At 40.4% G+C, this 26,793-nt stretch overlaps 1 protein-coding gene across 6 annotated transcripts in view; it reads left to right on the top strand.

The window, feature by feature from the left end:
- The window catches only part of sema5ba (sema domain, seven thrombospondin repeats (type 1 and type 1-like), transmembrane domain (TM) and short cytoplasmic domain, (semaphorin) 5Ba), a 156,837-nt gene that overhangs the window by 87,528 nt on the left and 42,516 nt on the right, over window positions 1-26,793 (top strand). For all 6 annotated transcript variants that reach the window (XM_051404309.1, XM_051404307.1, XM_051404310.1 and 3 more), the window contains 4 exons: window positions 16,672-16,734; window positions 17,567-17,665; window positions 17,776-17,989; window positions 24,756-25,041. In XM_051404309.1, the coding sequence (XP_051260269.1) occupies window positions 16,672-16,734; window positions 17,567-17,665; window positions 17,776-17,989; window positions 24,756-25,041 (662 nt within the window). The remainder of the gene's footprint in view (window positions 1-16,671; window positions 16,735-17,566; window positions 17,666-17,775; window positions 17,990-24,755; window positions 25,042-26,793) is intronic.

The following is a 26,793-nucleotide window of genomic DNA, read 5'->3' as shown; positions in this document are numbered from 1 at the left end:
GTAATAGACCAGAAATCTCCCTTTAAGTCAGACATGAACACATTTCCTGAACATTTGAGTTGTGCAAATAAATTATTTATTTTGTCATCACCTCAAGATAATACTATGTGTGCAAACAAAAAGTAACCTGTGCTTTATCTTGAGTAGTCCTGATAGTAGTATCGAAAATTCCTCTGATACTGCCCAAAATGCGGTATCGGATATCGGCGAGTACCCTGAAACAGGATACTGCTGCTATCCAACAGTGTCCCAATCCCCTTTTTTTTTTCTAGGAAAGCAAAGTCATGACCCACCCTATTCTTACTTTGACAAAGGGTTTAACATGGGCCAGGCCATACAACAATAACAGCAATCATACAGTGTTAGTATATGCTTGTTAATATACATATTCTTAACGCACATGTATTGGAGCGGTATTCAATGTTAGCCGATATGCAAAGTTTAGGTATTGGAATTGTGTCAGGAAACATTTTTATCATAACATTTCTAGCTTTATCCTCATACTGTACTTCACACACAACCACATCATCACCCACCTAGCTACCTCACAGTGGGAATGCTCAGCCATCCTTCTGAGCTGAGACTCAGATGTTGCTGCACATTCCTAGAGTTTTATGTCTCTATCCTTCTACCCTTTTCATTTTTAAACTCTCTCTCTCTCTCTCTCTCTCTCTCTCTCTCTCTCTCTCTCTCTCTCTCTCTCTCTCTCTGTCTTTTTTTGTGGGATGCAGTGCTGGTATTAGTGCTGGTGGTGGGTCTGACTGCAATCCACCCACATGCTCTGTCCTAGCAGCACCCACTGAGCTCTTTCTCTCTGTTGTGCTGGTTGGCCTGATCTCCGCCGCAATCAGAACAGCAGCAGGAAGGTGGTGGGTGGTGTGTGCGTGTGTGTGTGCGTGTGTGTGTGTGTGTGTGTGTGTGTGTGTGTGTGTGTGTGTGTGTGTGTGTGTGTGTGTGTGTGTGTGTGTGTGTGTGTGTAGTGGGGGATAAAACAGAGGAGTGGGAGAGTGATAAAAACAGCAGAGGTATAGAAACGCTCAAGTATTGGATGGGTGGGAGTGGGAAAGGAGGGCTCTGTTTCTGTCATCTGTTTCTGTTTATTTTTCTTTGTGTTGGGATGCAGATCTGCCAGATGTGCTATGAGCAATTCCACTGCTGTCAAGGAAAAAAACTAACCGCAACTTTTGATGGGCAAACTTTTTATGTCTGAGATGGTATTGAATGCGCACTGGTCTCCGACTTTCTTTTGCCTTCTTCCCTTTCTCTCCCTTTCTTTTGTAGTTTCAAAGTAATAGAAAATAACACAAGCAAAGCCCTTTTTAGATGGCTCTTTCTTTCTTCCGTATGTTGCAAGGTACTAACAGGAGATAGAATATTGATTTGTCTCCCGCTAACATATTTGTACAAGACCACGGAGTCTTTGTCTTTGGCTGGATTGCTTTTTTTTCCCAGGTTTTTGTGAGTCACGGTAGTCAACGTTGCCCTTGTCAGTTTCAGATCCTCTGTAGTTTGTTTCTTTATTCAGGCATGCCAAGAAATGTCTTTACACATACATTCACATAATTACTGCAGCTGTGATGTGGTTGCACTCTCTCTCTTTCTGTCTTTTCTTCTTTTTTTTTTACATGTGCACTCACAGATGTGCAGTTATTTGACGGGTATCAAAGGCTGCACCGTTAAAGATACGTGAGAAGATGGTGAAGAATGTAACTCCTGGTATCAGCCACTCAGTCGGCACGCGGCCACAGATGTACTGACCTTACTTTCTACTGAGCTTAAGTACCAGCATTGACAGAGATGGAAGATGTACGGGATGGAAATAAGGAGAGGAGAAAGAATAAGAATGGGAAGAAGCTCTCCTGCAAGTAGAAATATAGGAGTGAAAAGAGTATACTATAATATCCTGCTCTTTGCTGAGATTTTATTGAAGAAATAGAATTCAAGTTCTGTAAATTGAAAAGCAGAATAGGAAGTGCAAAGATAATTATATCATCTTTATATAGTAATAAATATCAGGTTTAAAGGAATACTCACATAATTGATATTGGATATATGCCAATTACTTATGCATTTAGAAAGCACAAACCCCCTGCAGGCTTCAAAAGTGGCTCTGAAAAGTTTGTAGCTTGCTCAGGGAGGACCGCAGCTGGAGTCAGCCTGGATTCACAGCAGTTGGTTGGATGGATTCCAATCGTGAGCACACCAAAAAAAGAGAAAAGGTATTAAGGTCCACAGAAGTTTGTCAAGCCACTTCTGCAGCATTAATATTTATTCATATACTTCTGCTGTTTGTTGTCAGGGCGGTAAGCTGTTTATTAAGTTTTCTGTTGAGTATTTCTTTAAAACATTGACCCACTCTGTATTTTACAAGCTACTCTGTGAGCTAGCAGGGAGAAAACTTGCTGGCTAATAGTTTGCCATCCATTAGTTATCTATCATAAACTCATGCATGTGTAATTATTGGCTCAGATTATATTGTTTTTTATGTTTTGTGCACACATTCTGTAGTAATACTAATAGAAAGCAAAAATAACTTTTGGGTTGAATTTCAAATGTTAGATACTAAGTAATATAATTTAGCTTTCAACGGTAGAAAGGGTAAAACTGAAACACAGCCGCATGAAATAAATACAGCAGCAAACATTGATTCAGACAGATGAAAAACATAAAGTAAATTCACACTAAACAAATAAAACATACATGTAATAGAAATGTAAAGACAAGCCCAAGAAAAGTTCTTGCTAGAAACCGACCTCACAGTCAGCAAAGTGTGCACTGTTGAATTAAGTGGACAGTTGAAAGTGCACAAAAAGCTCTTTAATGAGAACTGCAGGGATAAATATAACTTGTTTGTTGCTCCCAGAGCAATACGTGCAAGTGTAGAGAAGTAATGGGAGGAGATGGGAGGGGGAGGAGAGAGGTCTTTGTCAGTCCATCAGATAATCCCTGCATAGATAAGACAGCAGCAACATGGAGGTGGAACGTAAACACCATATTACTGTCTGGATCTTCTCATATCTGTCTCCATTCATCCACCTGCCTTAACCCACCGCTCCACTATCGCCACTCTCACTTATTTTCTCTCTCGCTTCTTCTACCATTGTGCATTCTCTAAATTCCATCTACTGAAAAAATCACAAGGCCTCTGTCTCCTCAGGAGAACATTAGATTTGCTCCTGATGCGGAATTGCTGTTGCGTTTCTATCACGTTTATTCCTCCAATGATTCTCTTTCTCTGTGCCCGTTCATTATGTCGCTTCACTAGTTTTTCATTGTATGGAACAATCAGGTTGTACATCAATATGCAGACCTTTACTCCAGACCGTGTTGTATGCAAGTACGTCAGTGCTACAGACGATAATGGACGCACATGCCAAGGCAAAGCTGCTCATTCATCCAAACCGTCTCTCGTCACTGTAAAATCAAGACATGCTGGGAGAGGTTTGGAAAAAATGTGCAGAAGTGCAGACCAGTGAAAAAAAAGTTCAGCTTGACTTCTGATTTTTGTCTCTTTAAGCTCCAAAACACACACATCCTCACTCTGATCCGTAGGTGTGCTGCTGTTGAATTGCAGTGTTCCATGTGGCAGAGCACAGTCGGGCATTTTCCTCAGATTAGTTTGCCCTTTTTGTAAATGCATGGGGTTTAATGGGGTTGAGGAATGGGACGACGGGGATCTTTTTGTGATTTCACTCTTTCCAAAAATACAGTTCCTGGTTATACCCAATTTCAACAGCTATTATTCCTGAAATAAATGGGCTCAAAGTGGGGTCTTGTTTTTTTAGCTTTCCTTGCTCTTGAGGTCACCTTTCTATTTTGTCGTGTCCTTATTTTCCGTGTGAGAGACTTTTCTTTCTGTTTGTTGTTAGTTTTCTCGCTGAGAACATGTCAGAAGTTCTGAGACAGGAGTGGTCCCCCGTGTGTTTGGGGCCTGGGATTTGTCCTTGACGTAGTGTTTGTGTTGGGGGTTGTTTGAGTTGAGCTGTGGTCTCTGGCTCCCACAGCCAGCTGATGATGAGCAGCCCCCGGGTGGCCGTCCTGCTGCTGTGCGACATGATGGTCTGTCTCCTCAGAACTAAAGACCTCTTTAGCAGATGCAAGGCTGGGATTCAGGCTAACAGTGGCACTCTAGCATAACTGCACTGTGGTGTTGCACTGTAGTCTGTGTTTGTAACAATCAGAAAAGTAGAGATGGATTTAACAAGACTTATTCTTGTGATGTTTTTTATTTATTAAATGAGTTATGTTTTTTTATTTGCCCAGGTAAAGAGTTTTGTGTGATGTAATGCATTACAGTGGAAAAAAAAGATACCACTAATACCTTTTAATACGCCTGCCTTATTTTCACAGTGTTTAACCATCATTCTGGATGGTAACATTTTACTCACAGACTTCATTGTGGCAACATTGCTACAAAATTAACATGCGTCGTCAGATGATCAGAAAAGTAAAAAAAGTATTTATAACTGAAACCAAACATTATTGCACCAGGATTGTCTGTTGAAAATATACTTTGAACTTAAAACTGACAGTAACATGAAGTATTGCATTAGGTCCATCAAAAGGACTGCTAGCTGGAACAGCTGGTTTGACTGTTTGCTATTCTTTGGTCCCAGCGTGCATCGTTCCCCTGAGGTGGCTCAAGGTCTGACCTGAAGGTTCACGTGGTCAAGTGTCACTGTTTGCTCTTTTAAACCGGAAAGGCCTTGTTCAAACTCCCTCATCAGCAGAGATTGTCGGGAACGTCCCAAAAGAAAAATAAATGCATCTGTTATTGTAGGTGTTTTTGACATTTTAAATTCCTTTGGGACAGGAGGAATTTGCATTCGGTTATGCTGAAGACACACTGACCTTTTCTCATGCAGGTAGCGTTAGTGTGAAGTGGGGTATGTTCTATATATATATATATATCTCGATGATTTCTCATCTACATTATGTATGTCACATACAGCTGCAGTCCTCAAGGTGCTGAAGGGCAGATTCCTGGAGAAAGCAGAGGATCAAAATGAATGAAAGGCCGAGGGACGGACATTAAGCTGACCCTCTCAGATATTCATACCCTTGATTCGTCCACAGTATCAAGCGCCTCTCTCCTGCCCTGAGTTTGATGACTCATGGCTGATTTCATTCACACTCTTCGTTAATTTCTGTGCTGCAGTTTGGCCAGAGATTTAATTATTGATGCAGCCTTTGTCAGAATGGAGGGATAATCTGTGAGCTACAGTGCTGAGAGCAAGACGAGGCTACTTGTCACCCTGTAGTGTACTGCAGCTTGGCGAGCCAGCTTGGTAAGAATAACAATCTCTAATAGCATACAAAATGTTTTTGCAGTGGTACCTGCGTGGGTATACATAAGGCTCATCATTGTTTCTGGTTTTTACAAAGCGTTTTTTCACATGGATTTGTGGCCTCATATGCCAAAAAGTTGTTGTGTTTGCTGCTGCCAGAGAAAAATGATTTGGTTTTGTTTGGTTCTATTCTGTCATAAATCATTAAATACAAGGATTACTTGCAAACATACTACATATACAATGCATAAGGCACAGATTTGAAAGTGTAAAGTTATGTACTAGAACTTGAATGATATATCAGCCAATATTAGCTTATCACAGATATTACCATTTATGTAATCCACCACAGATAAGATCCACTTCTCCACTATAAGATTTTGTCCTGCTCTATAATTTGCTTACTTCTACTACTAATCTCAATTCTTTAATAGCCACATTTAGGGGATACTTATTAAATGGTTCTGAGAAAATAATATGTGCTGGTTTACATATATATATCAGATTTTGTGTACATAGTAGAACATGCATTGTAAAATATAAATTAGAAAAATGGAATGAAACATAAACTGCAGACAGAGCCTTGAAACAGGATGAAACACTAAGGGCACAGCATAACTAACCCCAAATGCAGACAACAGTAATTTTGCCTTATTTCTTTTGTTAAAAGTTGCACTAGAAGACACCACTACAGATTACAGGACTACTACTGCATGAGTGGAAATGACGAGCAAATCTGTATTTGTATCATCACAATGCATCATAACTGAAAGACAAATAAACACAAGAACATTTTACATTGGGAAACAGTTTAAAAAGTCAAACACTTACAATTGATAAAAAAAAAAAATTAAAAATCCTATACTGAAAAATGCATTAAATGGGTAAAATCACTAGGATTCACTAGCCAATTGGCCAGTAAGCTGTCTCACACCTACTGCCTCCGCCTTTGATGCCAACTCATCGTGTTGTATTGGCCAAATGGCCACTGATAGGAGAGCCAACGATATCGAACACAATTTAAACTCAAACAATGGTTGGCCGCAAACGTCAGTAAAGCGTCACCTGTCTGCTTGTTGTGTCTGACCCCAGAGAGTCAAGGGAAAGCTGCTGCTCATGCACCTAGTCCCTCAGTTAAATATTATATATTTTAAGGGTTAATCTACAGAGCATTTGTGCTGGTATTTAGTAAATGGAATTTTCTGAATCAGATTTTTGCCCATTTCTTATTTTTCATATTTCATATTCAAAATAATCTGTGATAAATGTTCTTCTTAATGAAAACTGAAAATGATGTGCTCACACGCTGTTTGCTTTAATACCATGTTAGTGTGCACATTCATCTGTGTTACCTGCATCTATATGTGTATGCGTGTGGGTGCATACTGTACAGTAAGTGTTGAGGAAAAGAAGGAATAATCCACTGTACCGGTTGGTTGGTCATGGAGAGACTGTCTGTTTTCACCTGTCAGCCTCCCTAATGTGGAATTACAGTGAGTGGGAGGCAGCAGCAGGGTGAGTGGGCAACCACATACAGGCTGTTAGCACATACTGAACCATACAATGTATTCAACTCAACACTTCTACATCAGAGGAGGAGAAAACAGCTTCCTGTTTCCAGCTGAGATCACTTTACATATTAATTATCTAAATTATCAAAATGATAAAAATCGTTACTTCTTGTGGTGTCAATTAATTATACTGTATTAGTTTTTACAGATTTAGTCAAAGCTCTTGTAAGGCTGATAGGACAATATTAAACACAGACTTATTGTAAAATGTGGCTTTTTTTATTCAATAAAAAAATGCTTTTTGTCAAAAACACATTTATACTAGCAATAGCAAAGTAAAAGGTTTAAAAAAGACAGCAACATACTCAGGGTCAGCTGCTCTGTCTCCCTTTCTTCTGTTCCTCTGGCCCATGCACTTCATGGCAATATCCCAACCTTGTCATTCCCCACCTGTCCACCGCATGTTCTCAGAGTCTCCCACCCTGATCCCGCTTCACTCTGCACACCTGTCCCTCGGTCTCTCATTAAGCCTCATTGTATAATTAGTAGCCACCTTCTCAAACCCCTTTGCCACAATGTCTATGTTTCTTCTTTGGCCTGGTGTTTCAAACATCCCTGCATGTACTCTATCCTGTTGTTCCAGAAACCTAACTGTAGTAGTTTATATCTGTATTTAGATCCACTGCCTGACTGTAAGCCTGTTCATTGTCACTGAGTCTGTTTGTCCAACCTGCTCTGCCCACCCACGTGTAGATCCTCTTCCTTGTTGCTCATACCTGAACTTTGACGGATGGGTATTGTTAGAAAACATTAGATACTGGTGCCCAGATGGAGATTTGTATTTTTTAACATGGGGGAGAGTCTAGGAAAAACTAAAATAGAATATTTTGTTACAGAGGTGGCTTTATCTGGGGGTGTATTTTCAGCAGGACAGACACTACTGAATGATCATAGAACTATTATAGGAATACTACAGGCTCTGACTACAAGTTGCTACTTGTCACTTTGATAATGAAGGTGACACTACTCAGTAGAGTATATAGACTACAATATAGCATAGACGTGAGTATTCATAATTTAGAGAATATTATAGACCAAAGACATAACTGACTGAAAAATGTGCAATTACAAATTACTGTCTGCTACTTCAGCACCATGGACAGTGCCATGGATTTATCAATACACAGCACAGTTAAACTACTGATATTTCAGAGCCATGGTCGGGGCCATAGATTCATAGAGTCACATAAAGGACCAATCAGTCAGGCAGACTGAACTACACAACCTCTCTGTCCCTGCACTCTCTCTGCTACTAGGGGATGGAGAGGGTGGATGGCAGGTTAACGATGAGGATACATTTTGGTCATGTTGCTAACCCTCATCTCTCCTCAAATGACTCACCGGTGACTTTTGATACATTTTTTTAAATATACATTTGGTTTTTTATCCTTTATTTCTATTAAACCAGATGTTCCAAACGTTTGTGTGCATCAGTGTTTTCCCCACACAGTTACTCATACAAATCCTTTAAGTTAAAATTAGTGTGATTTCACTAGTAAACATCTGATCAAAGAATACATAAACAAACAAGAAATCTGCCCAAGCACTTCATGTAAACTTGTTGTTTTTAACAATCTGTGCTGTGTACACATTTTAGTGTCTGTACTGGAGCTGGGTATTGAACCTAAAAGCAAAATGATCTTCAATACCAAACTCTGTCAGTACCACACAATTTAAAACAATACCCAGTCTTAGTGTGACCATGAATCTTTCCCAAGAGGGCAGTGAAGGATATTTGCTGAACTGGACTCGCTGGATAGGCGGTGCTTTAGGATGAAATGTTTGTCTAAATGGCGCTTTTTCACATCTGAAGACAGACAGAAAGGGTTCAGGTTGTCAGGAGTGTTCATGGCATTGTGTTCATGGCTGAATGACTATCTGCTGTTTGCTGTCCACCTCTCCTGTTGCTGTCAGTCTGTTGGTCTCTGCACCTACTGTATTTCTCAACAATGTGAACATTCAGTCAGAACTTTTAAAATTGTCTGTGTGCTGAACAGCAGACACACACACACACACACACACACACACACACAGTCTGAACACTCCCCCAGACTGCTTCGCTCTACATCTGCAGCAGTGTGTAGCTGAAGGTGTAGGCTAGTGACCTCATGCTGCACTGATTCAGTCTGTCAGAGAGTGGTGTTTGACAGGGAGAGGTATGAGCAGAGGAGCTGGTGGGTTGACAAGTATATATATGTGTGTGCGTGTGTGTGTGTGTGTGTGTGTGTAAGAGAGAGAGAGAGAGAGAGAGAGAATGAAACACAAAGGAGAGGATGTGGGTGTGTCCATGGATCATTGTTTAGAGACAATGAGCAGCAAGACAAAGGATTGTTGAAAGTCATGTTTCATCCATCTGTGGTTTTGTATGTGGCTTTAGAAACCCTATATGTGTGTATTCGTAGCAGTGAATGTGAACCAATGTAATTATGTTTCTGTTTATTCAGTCAGTCATTCATTTGTTTGCATTTAGCCAGTGAATGAAAATGGCATGAATGCTTGGTTCTGGTGCATTTTCATATCAAAGCATTCCTTAATATTGTGATTGAAAATGTTTGTAGATCTACCATGACAGAAGAAAAGAGTCAAATCATTCCACGGGATGGGGATCAGGGTGGAGGCAGGCAGGTTTTTTTCGTTTTGTTTTGAGTCTGTCAACTCTAAAAAGCCTGATATCTGTTCCCTGTGCCATATGTCTGTTAGTAGTGCGCCATTGAGCCTCATTAAAACATAGAAATTTGACAGCGTGTGGAAAGAGCGAACCCAGAACTCACAGAGTAAATTAACATTAGAAATCACAGCAAGTGCTTGGAAAAGGACAAGGTGTGATGAAATGGTTTGCATTTGGCATTTGACTACACCTCTGAAATTCTGCTGAAAACTCAATTTCCGTATTTTGTCCATACTGGGGTTGATGAAATCCTGTCCGAACCTTTGTACCACAGCAGAATCATACTCAGTACTGAAGGACTGATTCATTCATTTTATTGACGACATTCTTGATGACGCTGCATATTCATGTCCCAAAAAACACATCCCCTCAAGCTATGCAAACAATTTTTCAAGATGTTTTGCCAAAAGATCACTCCATCAAAATATTGCTTCTGGAGGGGTGCTGCACCTCTTGACTCTTGACAAACTCTTGATAAAATACAGATTTTTCTGGTGCACATCCAGACGCCAGGATGTTACAATTACAAATAAAGTCAATAGGTCAACAGAAACATTTTAGATTATTTTCGTGGACAGCAGGTAGTGAAGAGGCAGGCAGGAAATAAGAGGACAGAGAGGTATGACATGGAGCACAGATCCCCAGCCAGAATCGAAACTTTGCAGTTGTGTGGCTACCAGGGCTCTCCAAACAACAAAGCCTTGTGACATAGGTTTCTATGACAACACACAAACAACATGGCACACAGTCTTAAAGGAACAGATGACTCCCACAGGCAGAGGCTGTATTTTGGATTGAGACAAGCCCTCAAGGATCAGAAATGAGAACATCATCACCAAGTTCAACCCAACAAGAAACAAATGAAAAGTTTGTTTGTGCTGAACACTGATGGGTCATCAATAACCCAAACATCAACACACAAACTGACTTAACAACCCCCCAGAATAACAAAATAGTCATTAACAAACAAGCATTGCACTCAGGAACAAGGTAAAGATGCAGATGTTTACATGTGTGCCCCAACAGCTGTAACAATAACATCTGTAGGTAACAAATATACAGTATATCGCTGCCATTTGTCAATTTAATTAAACTCATCTGCTGCTGAGTTCTACAGATCTCCTACAGAGCTGCTGCGCTGCCTCCTGAACTAAATTGTGCAGCTCAGTCTGCTTTGTATGCAGGTCTAGCTGAAAGTGCTGCACACAAATGTCATTTTGTCACTTGGACTACGTTCCATGGATGCTTCTATGGTGTAAAATCTGCCAAATGTACACGTTCCTCCTGTAATAGTCTTGCAGTTCTTTAAAACTTCACAGAAGTCAGAAAGTCACCTTCTGCCATCACTACTTAAACTATAGAAACTCAGCACCCCAATCAGGAAATAAAGAACAAAAATTTGGGTAAAGAAACAACATGAGAGCAATTAACAGCAATTAATGGCATTTATAAAAGCTGATTGCATGACAACATACATAATCAACACCTATTAGGCTACAAATTCACAATTCTGAGTTTCCTCTAACTTTAACATCCACAGTTCTTTATGAAATCAGGAGGTAGTGTGACTTTCCTAAAGAGCCACAGAGAGTAAAGAGTAACAATGTGAAGCTGAAATGGTGTATTGGTGAGTAAGGTATTTTACCTTTGACACCAGTAACTGAAACCAAACATAATCTGGGGTTTACAGAACCATGTAGTATCAACAGTCTGTTTGACAAGTGGGTTAGACAAGCACCTGATGCGTCACTGGTTTCCCACCTGTGAACACTGCCAGTGGTGTTCACTGCTGCGTTGGTGGCTGAGTGTTTCTCCTCTGCACCACCTGGACAGACATTAGTGCCAAAATTGGCCATATTGTCAAGTTGTGTGTGTGTGTGTGTGTGTGTGTGTGTGTGTGTGTGTGTGTGTGTGTGTGTGTGTGTGTGTGTGTGTGTGTGTGTGTGTGTGTGTGTGTGTGTTTGTGTTGGTGTGGATTGTTGCCTAAAATAGCTGATTACATAGGTGGATAGAACCGATGGAAAGTGGGGATTGCTTTAAGGAGTGAAGGTTTAGAAATGAGAGGAAAAAAATCAACAGTCTAAAAGTGTAGGATTATTTGAAGTGAGGACATCTTGAAGAGAACAGTTACTGTAGATAGATGATCTGTCTCTCAGTATTTCTTTCCCCTTCCTCAATGGTGAGGTAACATTTAGAGGAAAAAGCTATGTGGTGAAACATAGCAGGATGGCTGAGGATGAAAACATAAGGAGGTAGTTTATAAGACACTGATATTTTCCCCTTCCTACGAATATCTTCCAGTTTTTGATATGCAAATTCCCTGCTTACATGAATGATAAATAAACCAATATTTATTTATTCTACATGCTCGAAAGCATTTTGAAAATTTTTTTTAAAGGAAATGTTTCTCTTAGATGTCCTAACTGAAGACAGCATTCACTATCAATGCGTAGAGAGTTATCAGTCTAACATTTTGTCACACTCCAGGCAATTTACTTACTGATATTCTTTATATATCAATAGTTAAGTAATAGCTTAACTGTTAGTCAATATATAGGCTATTATTCTGATTCTTAACTTTTTACACTCTGTGTTTGAAAATTGTTTAATATTTTTTATACTTAGACTAAACTCACACCAGTCCCATCCCATTGCATTGGTATACAAATCTATCTTGACTGTAACAAGTGCCAGACAGCTCCTATTCAAACAACCATTACTCCCCTGACACACTTATTTACAATATTCATGAGTTATAATTAGTTGTCACACATGATGTTAGCAGTGTGTCAGCGGCCTTATCAACACAGTGCCACATTTCAGGAACGACCATATTTGCAGCCGCCACTGCTCGCAAACTCTCTTTACTTCATTAGTGTTTCCCGCTCTCCGTCTCTCTTTTTTCCCTCTCTCTCTATATATTCTGGTAAAAATAGAATTCATTTTCGAGCCCAGCCACCATCTTTCTGCAGTAAAAGTGATGAATCTTCTTTCCTGCTACTAATTGTATTTTTTTGCCATTTTATTTGCCCATAAAAAATTCATGTCATGAAATTCAACATCATGGAATTTGATATATAGCCAGTTCTGGTGGACATGGTGGCTAGGTTAAGAGGTTGGGGTTGTCACTTTGACATGGGAGACCATTGTTTGGTTCCCATTTCCCACTGACAGTCAACATTGGTTTCTTTTAACCATGAACACAGTCTTTCCCTGACCTTAAACCGATAGTTGAAGATTTTGTAAAATAAGCTTCTTTGCTTTCTTGCCAAGAGTAAGATGAGAGGATACCACACTAATGTCTGTACGGCAGAAATAAAGCTAACAGCTGCCTAGCTTAGCTTAGCATAAAGACAGTCTCTAGTTTCTACACTTTTTATATGGATTAAACAAGATATAAAGTGTCAATTAGTGAATTTAATTTTGTTAACTTTGGACAGAGCCTGGCTTGGTGTTTCCTACTGTTTCCAATCTTTGTGCTAAGCTAAGCTAACTGGCATCTGGTAGTAGCTTCATATTTAGTGTACAGATGTGAGATAGGTATCAGTAGTCTCAACACACTTTTAGTAGTTCTTGTACCTAGACCTAATTAAACCTTTAATGTAGTGATGACTCCAAAATTGGTCATTTCTGAAGATAATAAAAAAGTAAAAAGAACCTGTTGCATTTTTTATATTATCTATATATTTGATTCATTTCTTTATTTCTGTTTTTCATGTCCAAGGGTTTTGCATATGTTTAATAACCCTTCATCAACAGAGATTAGAATGTAACAGAGTGAACTACAGTGAATTACAAATGAATAATTATATAGCAAATGAGAACCTTAATATCAACAGGGAACGTGTGAAAATATTATTTTCCCTCTTCATCTCTTACCTTTTTTATGTTGAATTGTTGTTAACAAGAACATGTTTCAGTGAAAATCCTGCCCACACATTATACAGCTTTAATTCATCCTGTTGATGGCAGCCAGGCCTTTCAGGGTTCGGTACAGAGGGAAGGTATTTGAGGGAGAGGATGTTGAGGCGGGATTGGTATTCTCACAGGCTCTGTGTGAGTGTGGCTTTGTTCCAAAGTGGTATGAAGAAGAGGAGATGGACAGAGAGAGGGGCAGGGGAGAGGGAGGGGAAAGGGGTACTTTCTGGTGAAGGTCAGCGGGTTAAGCCGATGGGGATCCTTGGAGACGGGGCCCTGCCGAAAAGATGGTAATGCCCCAAGCCATGATTCATCGCAAAGGCATCCATCACCCTGTGTGTGTGTGTGTGTGTGTGTGTGTTTAGAATGACGTCATCCCATCAGTCCCCAGGCTGTCAGGGGCTGACAGGCAGGGGCTGTGGAGGAGCAGTGTTTTCATTTCAACAATCAGAGTGATGGACTGCCGCGGAGGGGGCGGGTCTTCTCTCTGAATGGCAGGTGCCACGCTGTTCCCTGTGCTCATGGGAAGAGGATTTGAGGTTGTTGTTGGCTGTGTGTGTACTGTTTGGCGGCAGCTCATAAGCAGCATGACTAGACAGTGGAGCTCCTGCAGAGCACATTAGCTACTTTTGGTATTTTTACTTCTCCGTCTATTCATATTCAGTGTCTGGAGCTCTCAAGTTTCATTTTAATCACAGTTTACTTTATATAGCTGTCCCCCGCTGCTGTCTCTCTCTCTCTCTAGTGCAGTCTGCAGCAGGTTAATTGAAGGGAGCTGCTATGGGAGACAGGGAGATGAGCTGTAACTATCAATATGGACCAGAGCCCACTTACCGGTGCTGCAGGAGCTAAACATAGCTTTAAAACACTAATGAATTTGTCATAATCTCTGACTAACCTACCCTTACATATAATTGTACAGAGTTTCTTTCTGGCTTTTATTCTTAGTTTAACTTGGGTGAAGCTGCAAACGTATCACTGGACTCTGCAGTTCCCCTCAGCTCTGTGGAGCATTTTAGTGTCTTTCAGCACTTGGTTTCATGGACTGCAGCTTACCGTTTTGGTTCACTCTCAATGCTCTCATCAACCTGGTCTCCAGCTGCAAAGTTAGCGGCCATAGTGAACATAGTCTAGCAGCTTAAAGGATTAGTTAGAATTTATTGAAGAGGGGTTGTATGAGCTACTTATTCATATCAGTTTACATGTACACTATATTTATAATATTTCCATCCCAGAGTTAATATCAATCTATGCTCCAAAGCCACTGGCAAAAACAGTAATTTTGGCTCGATCAGTTAGTTTGTTTGTATTATTATGTGACTTTATAATATTAATATTTAACACATTGTAACTAACATTCGTTGCTGCCGATCGAAGCAGTGGTAGACGAGCAACTCCTCTGTACTGCAAGGTAAAATGAATGTTTTTGTCTAAGGAGTGGGGTTGCTTTGGAGAGAGTGCACAGTGGGTGGGTTTGTTTTTTTGTTTTTTTTTGAGCTGTTGTCCCAGACAATCAAGCATGGCATCAAAAATGTGTATTTCTTCTGCTTTGTTTTGGCTGCACAAGTAGTTCTGGCAGTGTGAACAATCAAAAAACTATCACATACCGATGAACGTCTATGAATATAAGTTTATAGCAAGCAATAAAAGAAATCCCAGGACAATATGCAGATGTTTGACTAGCTCATTAGGCTGTGAATAGTTTTGTTCAGTCTGGTGTTTTCGCTCATTAGCAAGAATTTATGCAGAGGCTAATCATCCAAAATCATGAACTTCCACTCATTCAAGCATAGTCGATATACTCCATGATCTGTGAAATAAGAGATCTATTTATATACTTTAAACAGAAAGGAGCACTCAGCGAATTTTAGCTCCACATTTTGTCCTCAGAAAGATTTTGGCAGTTCTCCTAAATTCTCATTAAGTGTGCTTATACTGTTTTATTTCCATTTATATTCCTAAAGAGCTATATTCTCTTCACTGAGGTCTGGGGAAAAAATGTGATTAACTCAAAACTATATTTTCCCCGCAGAATTCATCCCTGAGTCTTGGGGCTATACAGTGTTTAGTTCCTTTTGCTGAGCTTTAATTAAAGCAAAATGAGGATCCAAAAAAGCTGGAGTGATATCACTGCAGGACAAATTCACACCTAAAAATGAAAATGTCCAAGACTGCATGTAGGTGTTTAAGATGAGCTGCGTAGTGAATCAGCCTTAGTTGTTTCCCCTGGCGTGTACTGTTTGTTTGAGTCCTCCATTTGGCTCCTGGAATACTGACCCAGTTTAGTATTGACTCTTGGTTGGCCTCAGTCGCGGGCTCCACTGAATGTTGGGTCACAACTTTGTCCCACTGGCCAATTGTCCAGGAAAGGCAATTCATAAGAACTAGATAATGATCTGCCATGGGTCCTCTTTTGTACCATAATAATCCTTCTGGGAGAAGGGAGAAAAAAATAAAGAGAGAACAGACAGAAAGATGGAGAATGAGATAGATTGATGTTATATAATGGCAGACTTTTTTACTTTTAGACATTTAGGCAACCTTCCTACTTGGGCAGTGAGATCAGAGAAGAGGAGGAGATGGGGGTGGATGAGTAAAATGAGGCCAGTGACACACAGCAGGGGCTTCTCTGGCACCTTGTACATATGCACTTCATGCCAAAAGAGGGACATCTCTCAACCCTCTTTACAAGAGCCAGTGCGGCTCTGGTGGCCAAGCAGCATGTGTGTATGTACATGCATTAGTGTGTTTGCAGTGCAGTCGTGCAGTGCTGCTGCCTGCATCCATAATTAAGCCCAAGACACAACCATCAACAGGAATATAATTGGCTGGTAGAAGTGAAAGGGGTGGGGGGGGTTTGGGGGGTGGCAGAGTGGAGGCGAGTGCTGCAAACTTCCCGAGCGAGAGATAGAGAGGGGAAGAAAGAAGAAGAAGATGGAGAGAAATCCATTTACATGCTAATGCCGTCCTCAGCCCTTCAACTGCTTCGTTGGGTACCTTGCCCGCTACCCTCGAATAAGCTCTTGGCTGGCAAGCCGGTCGCCATGTTTACACAATAAACAAACAGCAATGAGGTTAAAGTCTTTTCATGCATCTTTTTGTGCGTGCCTACAGTATTAGCAACAGTCAGATGTTGCATAACTGTTTTGTAGTGTCTGAAGGACTCAGCTGACTGCTTTTCGCCCTCTTTGTCATCCTTGCGCCTTTTCTTGTTTTTGTCTCCTAGGCGACAGAATGGGCACCGGACGAGGATACCAGGAGGTCCTGTCAGAGCAAAGGCAAAACAGAGGTAACCTCGATCCCGCCCCCAATTACAACACTTCATGTCAGTGCTGCCTGGCTTACAGAGAGGCCATCTTGATATCTTCTGGCTGTTGTGGCGAGGTCCTTATGGGTCTCATGGGAGGGTTCTGTACAGAACAGCTATTTCACCCTTCAATCAGGAGTTGTTCTTCTTGCAGTGAAGAAAGAGGGGCAAAAGGGAAGAGAGGGAAAATGCACACAAGACAGCCTTGGGCAAGATAGTGAGACACAAAAGAACTTCCTTTCAAATATGTCTGATAACCAACACTGCGATCAGCTGTCTTATTTCGATTATTTTGTGAGAACTGATTGCAACGTCATTTTTATCTCCCACAGTGGCTACAGAGTGAAGAGCGATACCTAATACACAAAACAGACAATCAATTCTCTGTAAAACCTGCGTCACTGCAATTACCTCAGTCCTTTGCCACAACACAAAGCACCACCATTTAAAATAAATGATACTTACATAAAACGTTTCATTACCAATAAATCCATTTCATGCCTTTGTTAAAACAGATTTGACTCTTTTTGCTGAAACACATGCTTGACTTATTGTGGAGCCTCTGTCGATGTCACAAATAGGCTTCCATTCAGTTGCAAACGAGTATTCTTGTTTTTGAACAATGGACTTACAGAGCGAAAGCATGCAGACACTGAATTGCTTTGCTTTTGGTTGCTTGCCAGTATGATACCAGAGGACTTGCTCCATTGTTCTTCTCCGCAACACGTCAAAGAATATTTAGCCTGCCACCTCAGCTGCTCCCTGCTCTACTGTAACTTTTTGAAAGCTTTCTTCTTCACCTGCTTTTCTACAGATTGAATGTCAGAACTACATCAGAGTCCTGCTGGTGAACAAGACCGAGGTCATGACCTGCGGAACCAATGCTTTCCAGCCACTATGTATTACCAGAGAGGTACGGCTAAGTGTGTGTTTGTGTGTGTCATTTTGTAAAAATTCAGTATAGACTTAACCTGTAATCCTTTGCTTCTCTTCGTCTCACTAGTTCTCTTTCATCCATCGCAGGTGGGCAACATGAGCAGCGTGCTGGAGCGTCTGAACGGTGTGGCACGCTGCCCATACGACCCTCGTCACAACTCTACAGCAGTGGTGACGGAGAGCGGAGAGCTGTATGCCGCCACCGTCATCGACTTCTCCGGCCGTGACCCAGTCATATACCGCAGCCTCGGTGGCATGCCGCCTCTACGGACTGCACAGTACAACTCGAAATGGCTTAATGGTACAGTAGCACAGCGAGAACGACCACAGCAACAGCTAATTATTATTTTCATAACCAATTAATGATAATGATTCTTTTTTCAATTAATTGTTTAATGGTTTGATCTATATCTAGTAAAACAGCCATCACAAGTTCCCAGAGTTCAAGGTGATGCTGTCAGCCTACTTTGTCGGACCAACAGGTCAAAACTCGAAGATATTCAATTTACAGTGATATAAAAAGAAAGCAGCCATTCCTCCGATTGGAGACCGGCAGATGCTTGGCATTATGCTGGATAATAAGGCGAAAATACGCAAGAAATTTCTAAGTTCACTGGTTTGTGTTACAGCTTTGTTGTTTTGCTTTGCAGTGTTTTATTTGCATGGTTCCAGACCTCTGAATCTGCCCTCCAGTTTGTCTTATCCTGGTCTGGCATCATGGCATGAAACAGCAGTTTCTCTGTTGAAAGAGTAATTATCGGGACTTATACACTGTTGTCAAGCTGTTTGCCAGAACCAAGGAGGAGTAATAACAACGATGGCAACTGTTACAGACAGGATAGATGCTGTTATTGAGGCTGTTCTATAAAAGTAGCAATTACTTTAAAATCGGAACAGCACTGTTTACTGTGCTCCACTTTCAAAACCCTGGATAAACTAGTATGTTGGCATGGCTATGCATCAGTGTTGACTTAAAATGCTTCATTCAGGTCGATACATTGGTCTCTAGCGATTGGTTAGGGATAGTTGAATGAGTGGAGGAAATGCCAGGCTGAAGATTGAAATGGAAAGTAACAAGTGGACAATTCTGTCTGATATCAGGAAAGTGTTTTGTCTCAGGCGTGAGAAATCTAATCGAATAGGCTAAGTAATCTGAACAGGTCTAAACTCAAGTTGGATTTCCAAATAATCCACTCAAGGTTAAATTGTAGGGTAAAGACTTGTATCAAACAATCTCTGAAAATTCCTTCTGTTACTTTAAACATTTTCTTAGGCTTGCCTGGAGCGGCAGATGGGCCAAGTGTGCACTTTTGCTTCCAACACAATCAGCTCTTTTGTTACAGCCAAGATAGATCAGTCCGACTGGGGTGTTTTCAAAGGATTACAAAGACTGTTTGGATTTGAAGTTGTGTGTGGAACACACAGTACAGGTTGGGCATAGGAATTGGTAGGATTTATGGAATGGCGGAGAACATGAAACGCTGTCAATCCTGCTGGTGTCGGTGTCAATAATCTCCCTGCTGCTGACACTGTGCCTTTCCTTCTGAACCCGCCGCTGCAGAAATCCATTCACACACATCCTGACTCCAGCAGAAATGTAGATGGGCCGTCCACTGGAAGAGGAGGTCATGCACCGCCTTTGATATGCAGAAACGATTAGATTACTGGATTGATGGAAATATAGAGAAAAGCAAAGTGGGAGGAGTTATGTTGGGCATCCATTGTTCTTGAAGTAAAGATTGATGCACGTTAAGACTTTTTTTCATTTTCATTTTTTTGAATAACATCCAATCACAGAGCCTGATATTCTGTTGTGTGTGAAGCTAATGCCTAGCTAAAACTAAAAGGAAAAACCTGTTAAAACGTTTAAATCGGTCCACTTTCAGATTTTGTGTGAGTGTGTGCCAATTCAAAGTAGTACCACAACTCAAAAACACCTCCAGAACCAGTGTCTTTCAGCCAAACTGCTACATTTTGACTTGAACCTGACCCAATGCTATATTTTTGCTTCATTTTATCAATTGGTCAGGCTAATGCCACACATTGGCTACACTGTTTCCCTCTTCTCATTGGACATTGAGAATCTACTTCCAACACATGACACATCAGAGACATGTCAGAGAAAGAGAGAGAGAAATTTCTTAATAAACAACATTTGAAAATAATCAAACCCCTCGCGAGCCTGAAGCATTACCCGACAAAATTAAATAAGAGCAGAAGTCTGCTGCAGCCAAAGTGGTGCTTGTGTGTGAGAGGAGAGGAGACAAGAACAAAAAGTGTGAAAAAGTGAAAATGCATTCGATTGATTTAAATTCAAATTAAATTATTATTTTCAGTTATTCTCAACTAATCCATTAGTCTTAAATTGTAAGAAAATGCCCTTCACAATCCCAGAGTCCAAGGGGATCTCTGACCAGCAGTTGAAAACCCCCAAATATTCAATTTACAATGAAATAAAACTGAGAAAAGCAGCAAAGCCTCACCAAATGCTTGATGTTTTCTGCTTGATTAAAGACTTAATCGATTAATTTTGTGTCATATGCATTAATCAACCAATCCGCAGCACTAAATGTAACAAACAAATATTCACATATGTCAGGCCAGCTGTGTTATGATGAAAAGGAGGTGGTGAAAGATTCGGACTGTATAGAGTTGGCCAGAATAAAGGAGAATCGAATGCAAGCAAAGACGGTGGGTGGGAGAGTGGGAAGGTGTGTTTGTGATGGTGGTAGTGAGAGAGGGATGAGAGAGTTGCGGGCCAGGGAAGAAGATGAGGATGAGAGGGAAGCAGAGAAGATAGACTGAGGAGTCAGTGAGCAATGTAATTATTCCTCACGGCAGGGAGAGGGTGAAATTACAACACACAGCGGGCTTCACACCACGAAGGGACTCTGTCTGTGTGTGCATGTGAGTGTGTGCTTTAGTGTATATATATATATATATATATATATATATATATGTATATATATTGTGTGTCTAAGTTATATGTGTTTGTGTGTGTGTGTGTTTGAGAGCAACACACAAAGAGAGTATGTGGGAGGGAAAAAGATGAGTAGCAAAGTAGATAGTGTCCTCATCAGCATAATCACAGCTGGCTGCACACACAAGTCAGACACACATGTTGCGCTCCACTTTAGCAAGACACACACACACACAGCCATGCCATTATAGACAAAGCCTGCTTTGCTTCATGGCTTTTGTGAGGGTTATGGAGTTGCGTTCCCGGTGGATTTGGGGTGTGAATGAAAATCTCATTTCCAGCTCTAAGCCTCTCCAGTTCAGGAGAACCGAAGGTAGGGAGGGGGTCCTGGATCTAATCAATCTGTTCCCTTATTGGATTGGTAGCCTGCCAGGCACCAACCAACAGTGTCCCATCATGCATCTGAATGACACGGGGAGCTATAGAGTTTCCTGTGAAATAATCTAAACAATTTCTCTGTACTTCTCTCAATCCCCCAAAGACTTCGTATGTAACAACATATTTATTCTCTCTCATTCTCCTCTCAATAAAAAGTGTGTGTTATAGTGTGTGTGTATATACTATAGTCCAAAATAAATACATACAAACTCAATTTTTATACATCTAATTTGCATTAGCCAAATACTTTTGGGTGCCCAGATTGTTTTATTTGTATAACAAGTAAACGTTCATATCGAACTGTTTACTGCCAACACAAACTGTTCATACTGAATGTATCTGCAAAATGTTCACGTTTCATTTGTTTTCCCTACTCCTGGCAAATAGAACATAGCTTCAGTTGAGGTTGCTGGCAGCAGCTATTTCACTCATGCTGCAAAATCATGAGCTGCTTTGCTACCAACTGACTAGTAACATCCTATCATATTCATACAGGTGTTTACAGTGGCCATTATAACCTGACACTTTTAATCTGCTGATATCTCCATGCCAGTTTCGTCTGCTGCTGCAGCTCCCTCCACCACTGTTACCTCTTCCTTATATATTGACTTTATTGAGATTTAATATGTTTATTAGTGTGGATCAGTTCTCCAGCAGAATCCCGGACTCTGCTTTTATAGCTCCCTCAAAGAGCAGAACCAGATTTAACTGTATAATCATTAGTTATAAATGTACATAAATAGAAGTGTATCTCACTAGAATGAAGAATGATTCATGTTTTTATGGTTATGTTCTGCCAACTCAAAGTACTTGGTTAAGGCTAGGGGAAGATTTGAAAAATTAAGTTGGATGAGTTGACTATTTCAATAACCATAACCATGATCATTTTCCTAATGTTAACCAAATGCTGTAGTCACTTAAATCCAGCAACACATGGGACACAGAACCTCAGTCCCCAGTGTGCTTTGTATGCATGAGACTTCTGTGCAGTGCAAGGAAAAAGAGTTGACAGTAAACATAATCCAGGCAGAAAGTACATTTCCTCCAAAACCTATTTGGCAAAACCAATTAGTAGTACACAAGCATGTTTTGTTAGAGATAGAGTTGGACATTTTTACTTGCTTATTCTTGCATTCTTTTTTTTAAATATTCAAGGCTCCAAACCTAACTAAATACAAAAAACAAAAACAGAGTGCAACAAGTATAGTAAGCGGAAAACACAAAATTAATAAAGACTAAATACAAATAGTCCTGTTTGGACATAATCAAGCTATAAGGCATTAACAATCCTCCTATTATTAACAGATCATTTTGCATTCCTGCAGGAAGTGTTTATATAAATATTAAATAGCCTTGCTCTTTATACCGTAACTGTGTTTGATCTACAGTGTCATGTGATGTTAGCGATGGCAGCTTCACTCCTCCAGCACCCAACCTGCCTGCCAGATTGAACAATCTGTTTACCACTCAGCAGGATGCTGGAAAAACTCTATCCGTCAGATTTGCACCCACGCAGCTTCAGTAATATTATGCAGAATCTGTCAGCTCCACCTGCCCTTTGCCTGACACACGTACAGTATGTATAAACACAGGTATGCAAACACAGAAAGACTCTGGTGTACATCCACATAGCGGCTCAAGCATGCTGTATATACACACACATGATCCCTAGCTACGTAGCTGACACACGCATCAACAACAATTAGCTTTTTGACGTGGCCATAAGCTGTATAGGGAAAGTAGCAGGTACCAACACATTATGATGGTTGTCTCTTTAGCCGCAGTTGCAGTAACTGACAATGACCCAACAGGCGTGACACCACCTCACTTGTTCATCTGCAGGCTTGTTAGCACAAATTCGATTTCTGAATGGGGATGTACATTACAGTAAATAGCTTTAGAAGTTGTTTTTTGTCACAGATATACACGATCAATGATACCTTTGGGTGTCATGCATAATATTAATAACAATGATAATGAATCTGCTGCGTTTGTTTCTTTCTGTAATGACATATTGCTCGTTAAGCCTTTGATTATAAATGTGGATCAAGGATGCACTATTGGAGGACTCCACTTCATTAAAGGTAAAGGTTGATTAGATCATGTGATAAATTAGCCACCACTGCCACATCCAACATCCACATTCTTGCAGTATAAACATCAGACAAACTTCTGCACTGACAGCGAATTTAATATATAACTTAAATATATGACTATATAACTTAAATTTCAAAAACACTCCCTCAGCTGAGCTGATTAGTCTCTTTCTTAAAAGTTGTCTTTCTAAGCCACAAGTGCCTTCACATGTGGTCGGTCCAAACCACAGGTTGTTTTTTTATCATAGATCTAAAATGGAATTAGGGGGCTGCTGTAGCTTTGTGGACAGTGGTTTTGTCCCTTCCAGCTCCATTTTAAAATCTTGATCTCTTATAAAAAGTTTGCTAGCCCCCTTCCATCATAGCTGTTAACAGGTCATGTCTGGTGTGTGTGTGTGTGTGTGTGTGTGTGTGTGTGTCTGTGTCTGTGTGTGTGTATAGAAGTGTGTTTGTGTGTGACTGTTTATAATATCAGAACCTCGCTTGTCTTTTGTTTTTTTTGTTTATGGGAGTGCATGCATCAGCTCAAATTAAGGTTTATTCCTCCACTTGTGTTTGTGCTTGTGTGAAAGTATGTGAGTGTATGATACCACTTGCGATAAATGGTCCCAGTGGGAAACTGAAGCGACAGCAGCAGAGGAGTAGGTTGTGTTTCATTGTTTCTGTACACAAGTAGTACTTGCCTAAAAGAAGAAAACACAGTAGTAGACAACAGTAGAAAACAAAACATGAGTGTGGTGAAGTCACAGTGAGTGCAGTGTCAAAACAGCATCGTGGATGTTTCTTTTTTTAGATTGTTCACCTTAAAACTACAAAACAAATCAAAAATGTGACAACAAGGTAGTCATTCTGTTCATAAAACTATAGCTTTATCCAGTGACAATTATTAAATTACTGACTTTGACCATGAGGTGTCTGCAGAAATGTCAGTCTACAAATATCTTGCTTGATTAGATACTAAAAAAGGTCAGCGTGAATACGTGATTTGAGGAATTGGGGTGAACTGATCCTTTAAGACATTACAACTTTCAAGACTTTTATGTGAAACCTCCAAAAATCTAGACGTTAAATCAGCCCTGATGTGTTGGATGCAACATTGCATGGTTAAGCTCCCTGCACACTCAGTGAATGAATTAGTATTCTGTGATGAGTCATGTGTTTACAAAGGATGACAGTAACGTCCCTCTTAAACTGTTATTCAGTCTGCTTTACGTGATAACCCACCCAGCAGGGAGGGTCATCAATCATTTGCTGTGTCACCCAGGGCAATAAAAGCAGCACGGGCATCCAGTTAAACAGACATAGCTCCATGGATTTACCATCAAAACATCAGACGGATTTATTAGTAACCATTTTTTCTCTCTTCCCTCCTCCTCCCTCTGCACCTTCTCCTCTTATTTACACATTTGACTTTGAGGCTCTGTTCAAGAACATCTTGAACAGGAGTGCCACAGTAGAATATCCAAGTTTTTACTGTAATCAATAATAAGGAGTACAGGGGTCAAAGCAACAACATCTAGAAGATAAATGTTGCAAATATTTCTATTTCCCTGGAGTCACTGTGTAATGATCCTCTCCCTCCCTGCCTTGTCCCTTCTCCTTCCTCCTGGCAGAGCCCCACTTCATCTCAGCCTACGACATTGGCCTCTTCACCTTCTTCTTCCTGAGGGAGAACGCAGTGGAGCATGACTGCGGCAAGACAGTCTACTCCCGAGTGGCGCGAGTCTGCAAGAACGACATCGGCGGGCGATTCCTCCTGGAGGACACCTGGACCACTTTCATGAAGGCGAGGCTCAACTGTTCCCGCTCCGGGGAGATCCCATTCTACTACAATGAGCTGCAGAGCACCTTCTACTTGCCTGAGCAAGACCTCATCTACGGCATCTTCACGACCAATGTGTGAGTGAACATATTAGAGCACTGCACCCATCTACACATGCAGGTTTTTGATTGAAGGAAACCAATTATGGTTCTTCATTTGATATCTTTTAAACATAAATGATGCAGTTCTTAGTGCCCTCTTGCTTTTATACTAAGTATGTATTCTTGACACAATGGTTCCTCTTAAGGATAATGCAATTCGAACGATTTGTCTCAGTCCATCATCTTCTACTTTGTTAATTAGCCATTAGTTACCTTCTCACTTACAGACTTCATTATTCGCCCCCCCAAGTACCACAGTGAAATTGGAGAGGCCACATAGAGATGGTTTCGGTGGGATGTTTGCTTTGAAGTGATATGTAAGAGACAAATTACTTCTGTGGTAATTAAATTAGGCTTAGCAAACTGTGCAGATTACTTTTGTTTTCTCCAAAGATCCATCGGGGAACTTGCTGAAGTCAAACTTTCCGGCTAAAACGCCATCCTTGTCCTTATTCATCTTTAGCCAGGATGGTTCGGTTTGGGTACATACGTTGTCACAGGTCATAGGTCAGCATCCACAGGAAGTAAGCAAAACACAACTGTGTTAATTTTTTTAATCGCTTTAAATATTTCAAATTAATCACTAAAATGAACATGTGCATTTTTACAGCTCTAGTGTCAAGATACTTTATTTGAACTGGCGTCGAATCAGAGCACAGGATTCAGACATTTCAAAGTTGGAACATCTACTTGTACAGAGCAGGATTGAATGTTTCCTTCTGATGTTTAATTCTATATTATATATATTATATGTAATCAGTTCCATAGATCATGTGGTAAAAATTTATCCAAATCCAAATGAGTATACCTGTAAGGAAGCATACATGACCATCTTTATAGTGCTGACCTGTGGATAGTACTGCAATGCAATGTCAGCAAAGGAACCATGTTGTTTCCATGTTTTGAGGCACAGGAGCAGTGTTGTTGGATGCACTTAATGGTAAACCTGTTGAATGCTGCTCTGGATGGGGGCTTCCATGGTTGATGCAGTCATGCAGTAATTGGAAGAAATGATTGCAGCTAAAAGGTCGACTTTAGAATTTTAGAACAGTTGGTTGTCGGTGGTAATAAGGAGAAGGTGCTTTTGTTTTAGTGCATACAATACTCTTCAGTTTTTTTTAACACATATGATAAAACTGCTGGGTTCCAGCAAGTATTTTTCCTGGGAAAAAGGGAGTAGATTTTGATTAAATTTCCTTGTAGCACAGGGATCTCAGTTCCCAGTTTTGAACCCTAATATAGATCCACCCGGTTTATTATGTCTGTAAGGCACATATGGACACACAAATGATTAGTCAACACATTGATACTTATTTAAAAAGTTATGTTACTTTTATGATTACTCTTCTGGGAGCATCTATTATACACTACAGTCGTCAAATTGGCAGTCGCATACTTCCTTAAAGGGCTTATTTCAGATAATTGATCTCAATAAGCATGAATAACAGTGGTAAACTGATACAGCATTTATGCTATAATTTAAATTCAATAGAATATAACAGAATTCATACAGCTAGAAAAATGACATTTATCATCTACTTTAGCTCAGGGTGTGAAGATCATAAAAACAAATTGGGGAATGAAGGTGGGGATATTTTTAGATCTGTTCATCTGTATAGACACTGTAGAAAGTAAAATGACTGTAATATAATCCTTATCCATGCATTACTCCTTCACTTTGCCCTCACTGTTGAATACAAAAGCTGAACAACCCACCAAAACAAGCTG

Source organism: Dicentrarchus labrax, unplaced genomic scaffold (assembly GCF_905237075.1).
Source record: "Dicentrarchus labrax unplaced genomic scaffold, dlabrax2021, whole genome shotgun sequence".
NCBI lineage: Eukaryota > Metazoa > Chordata > Actinopteri > Moronidae > Dicentrarchus > Dicentrarchus labrax.
This window is presented reverse-complemented; position numbering and strand designations above follow the sequence as displayed.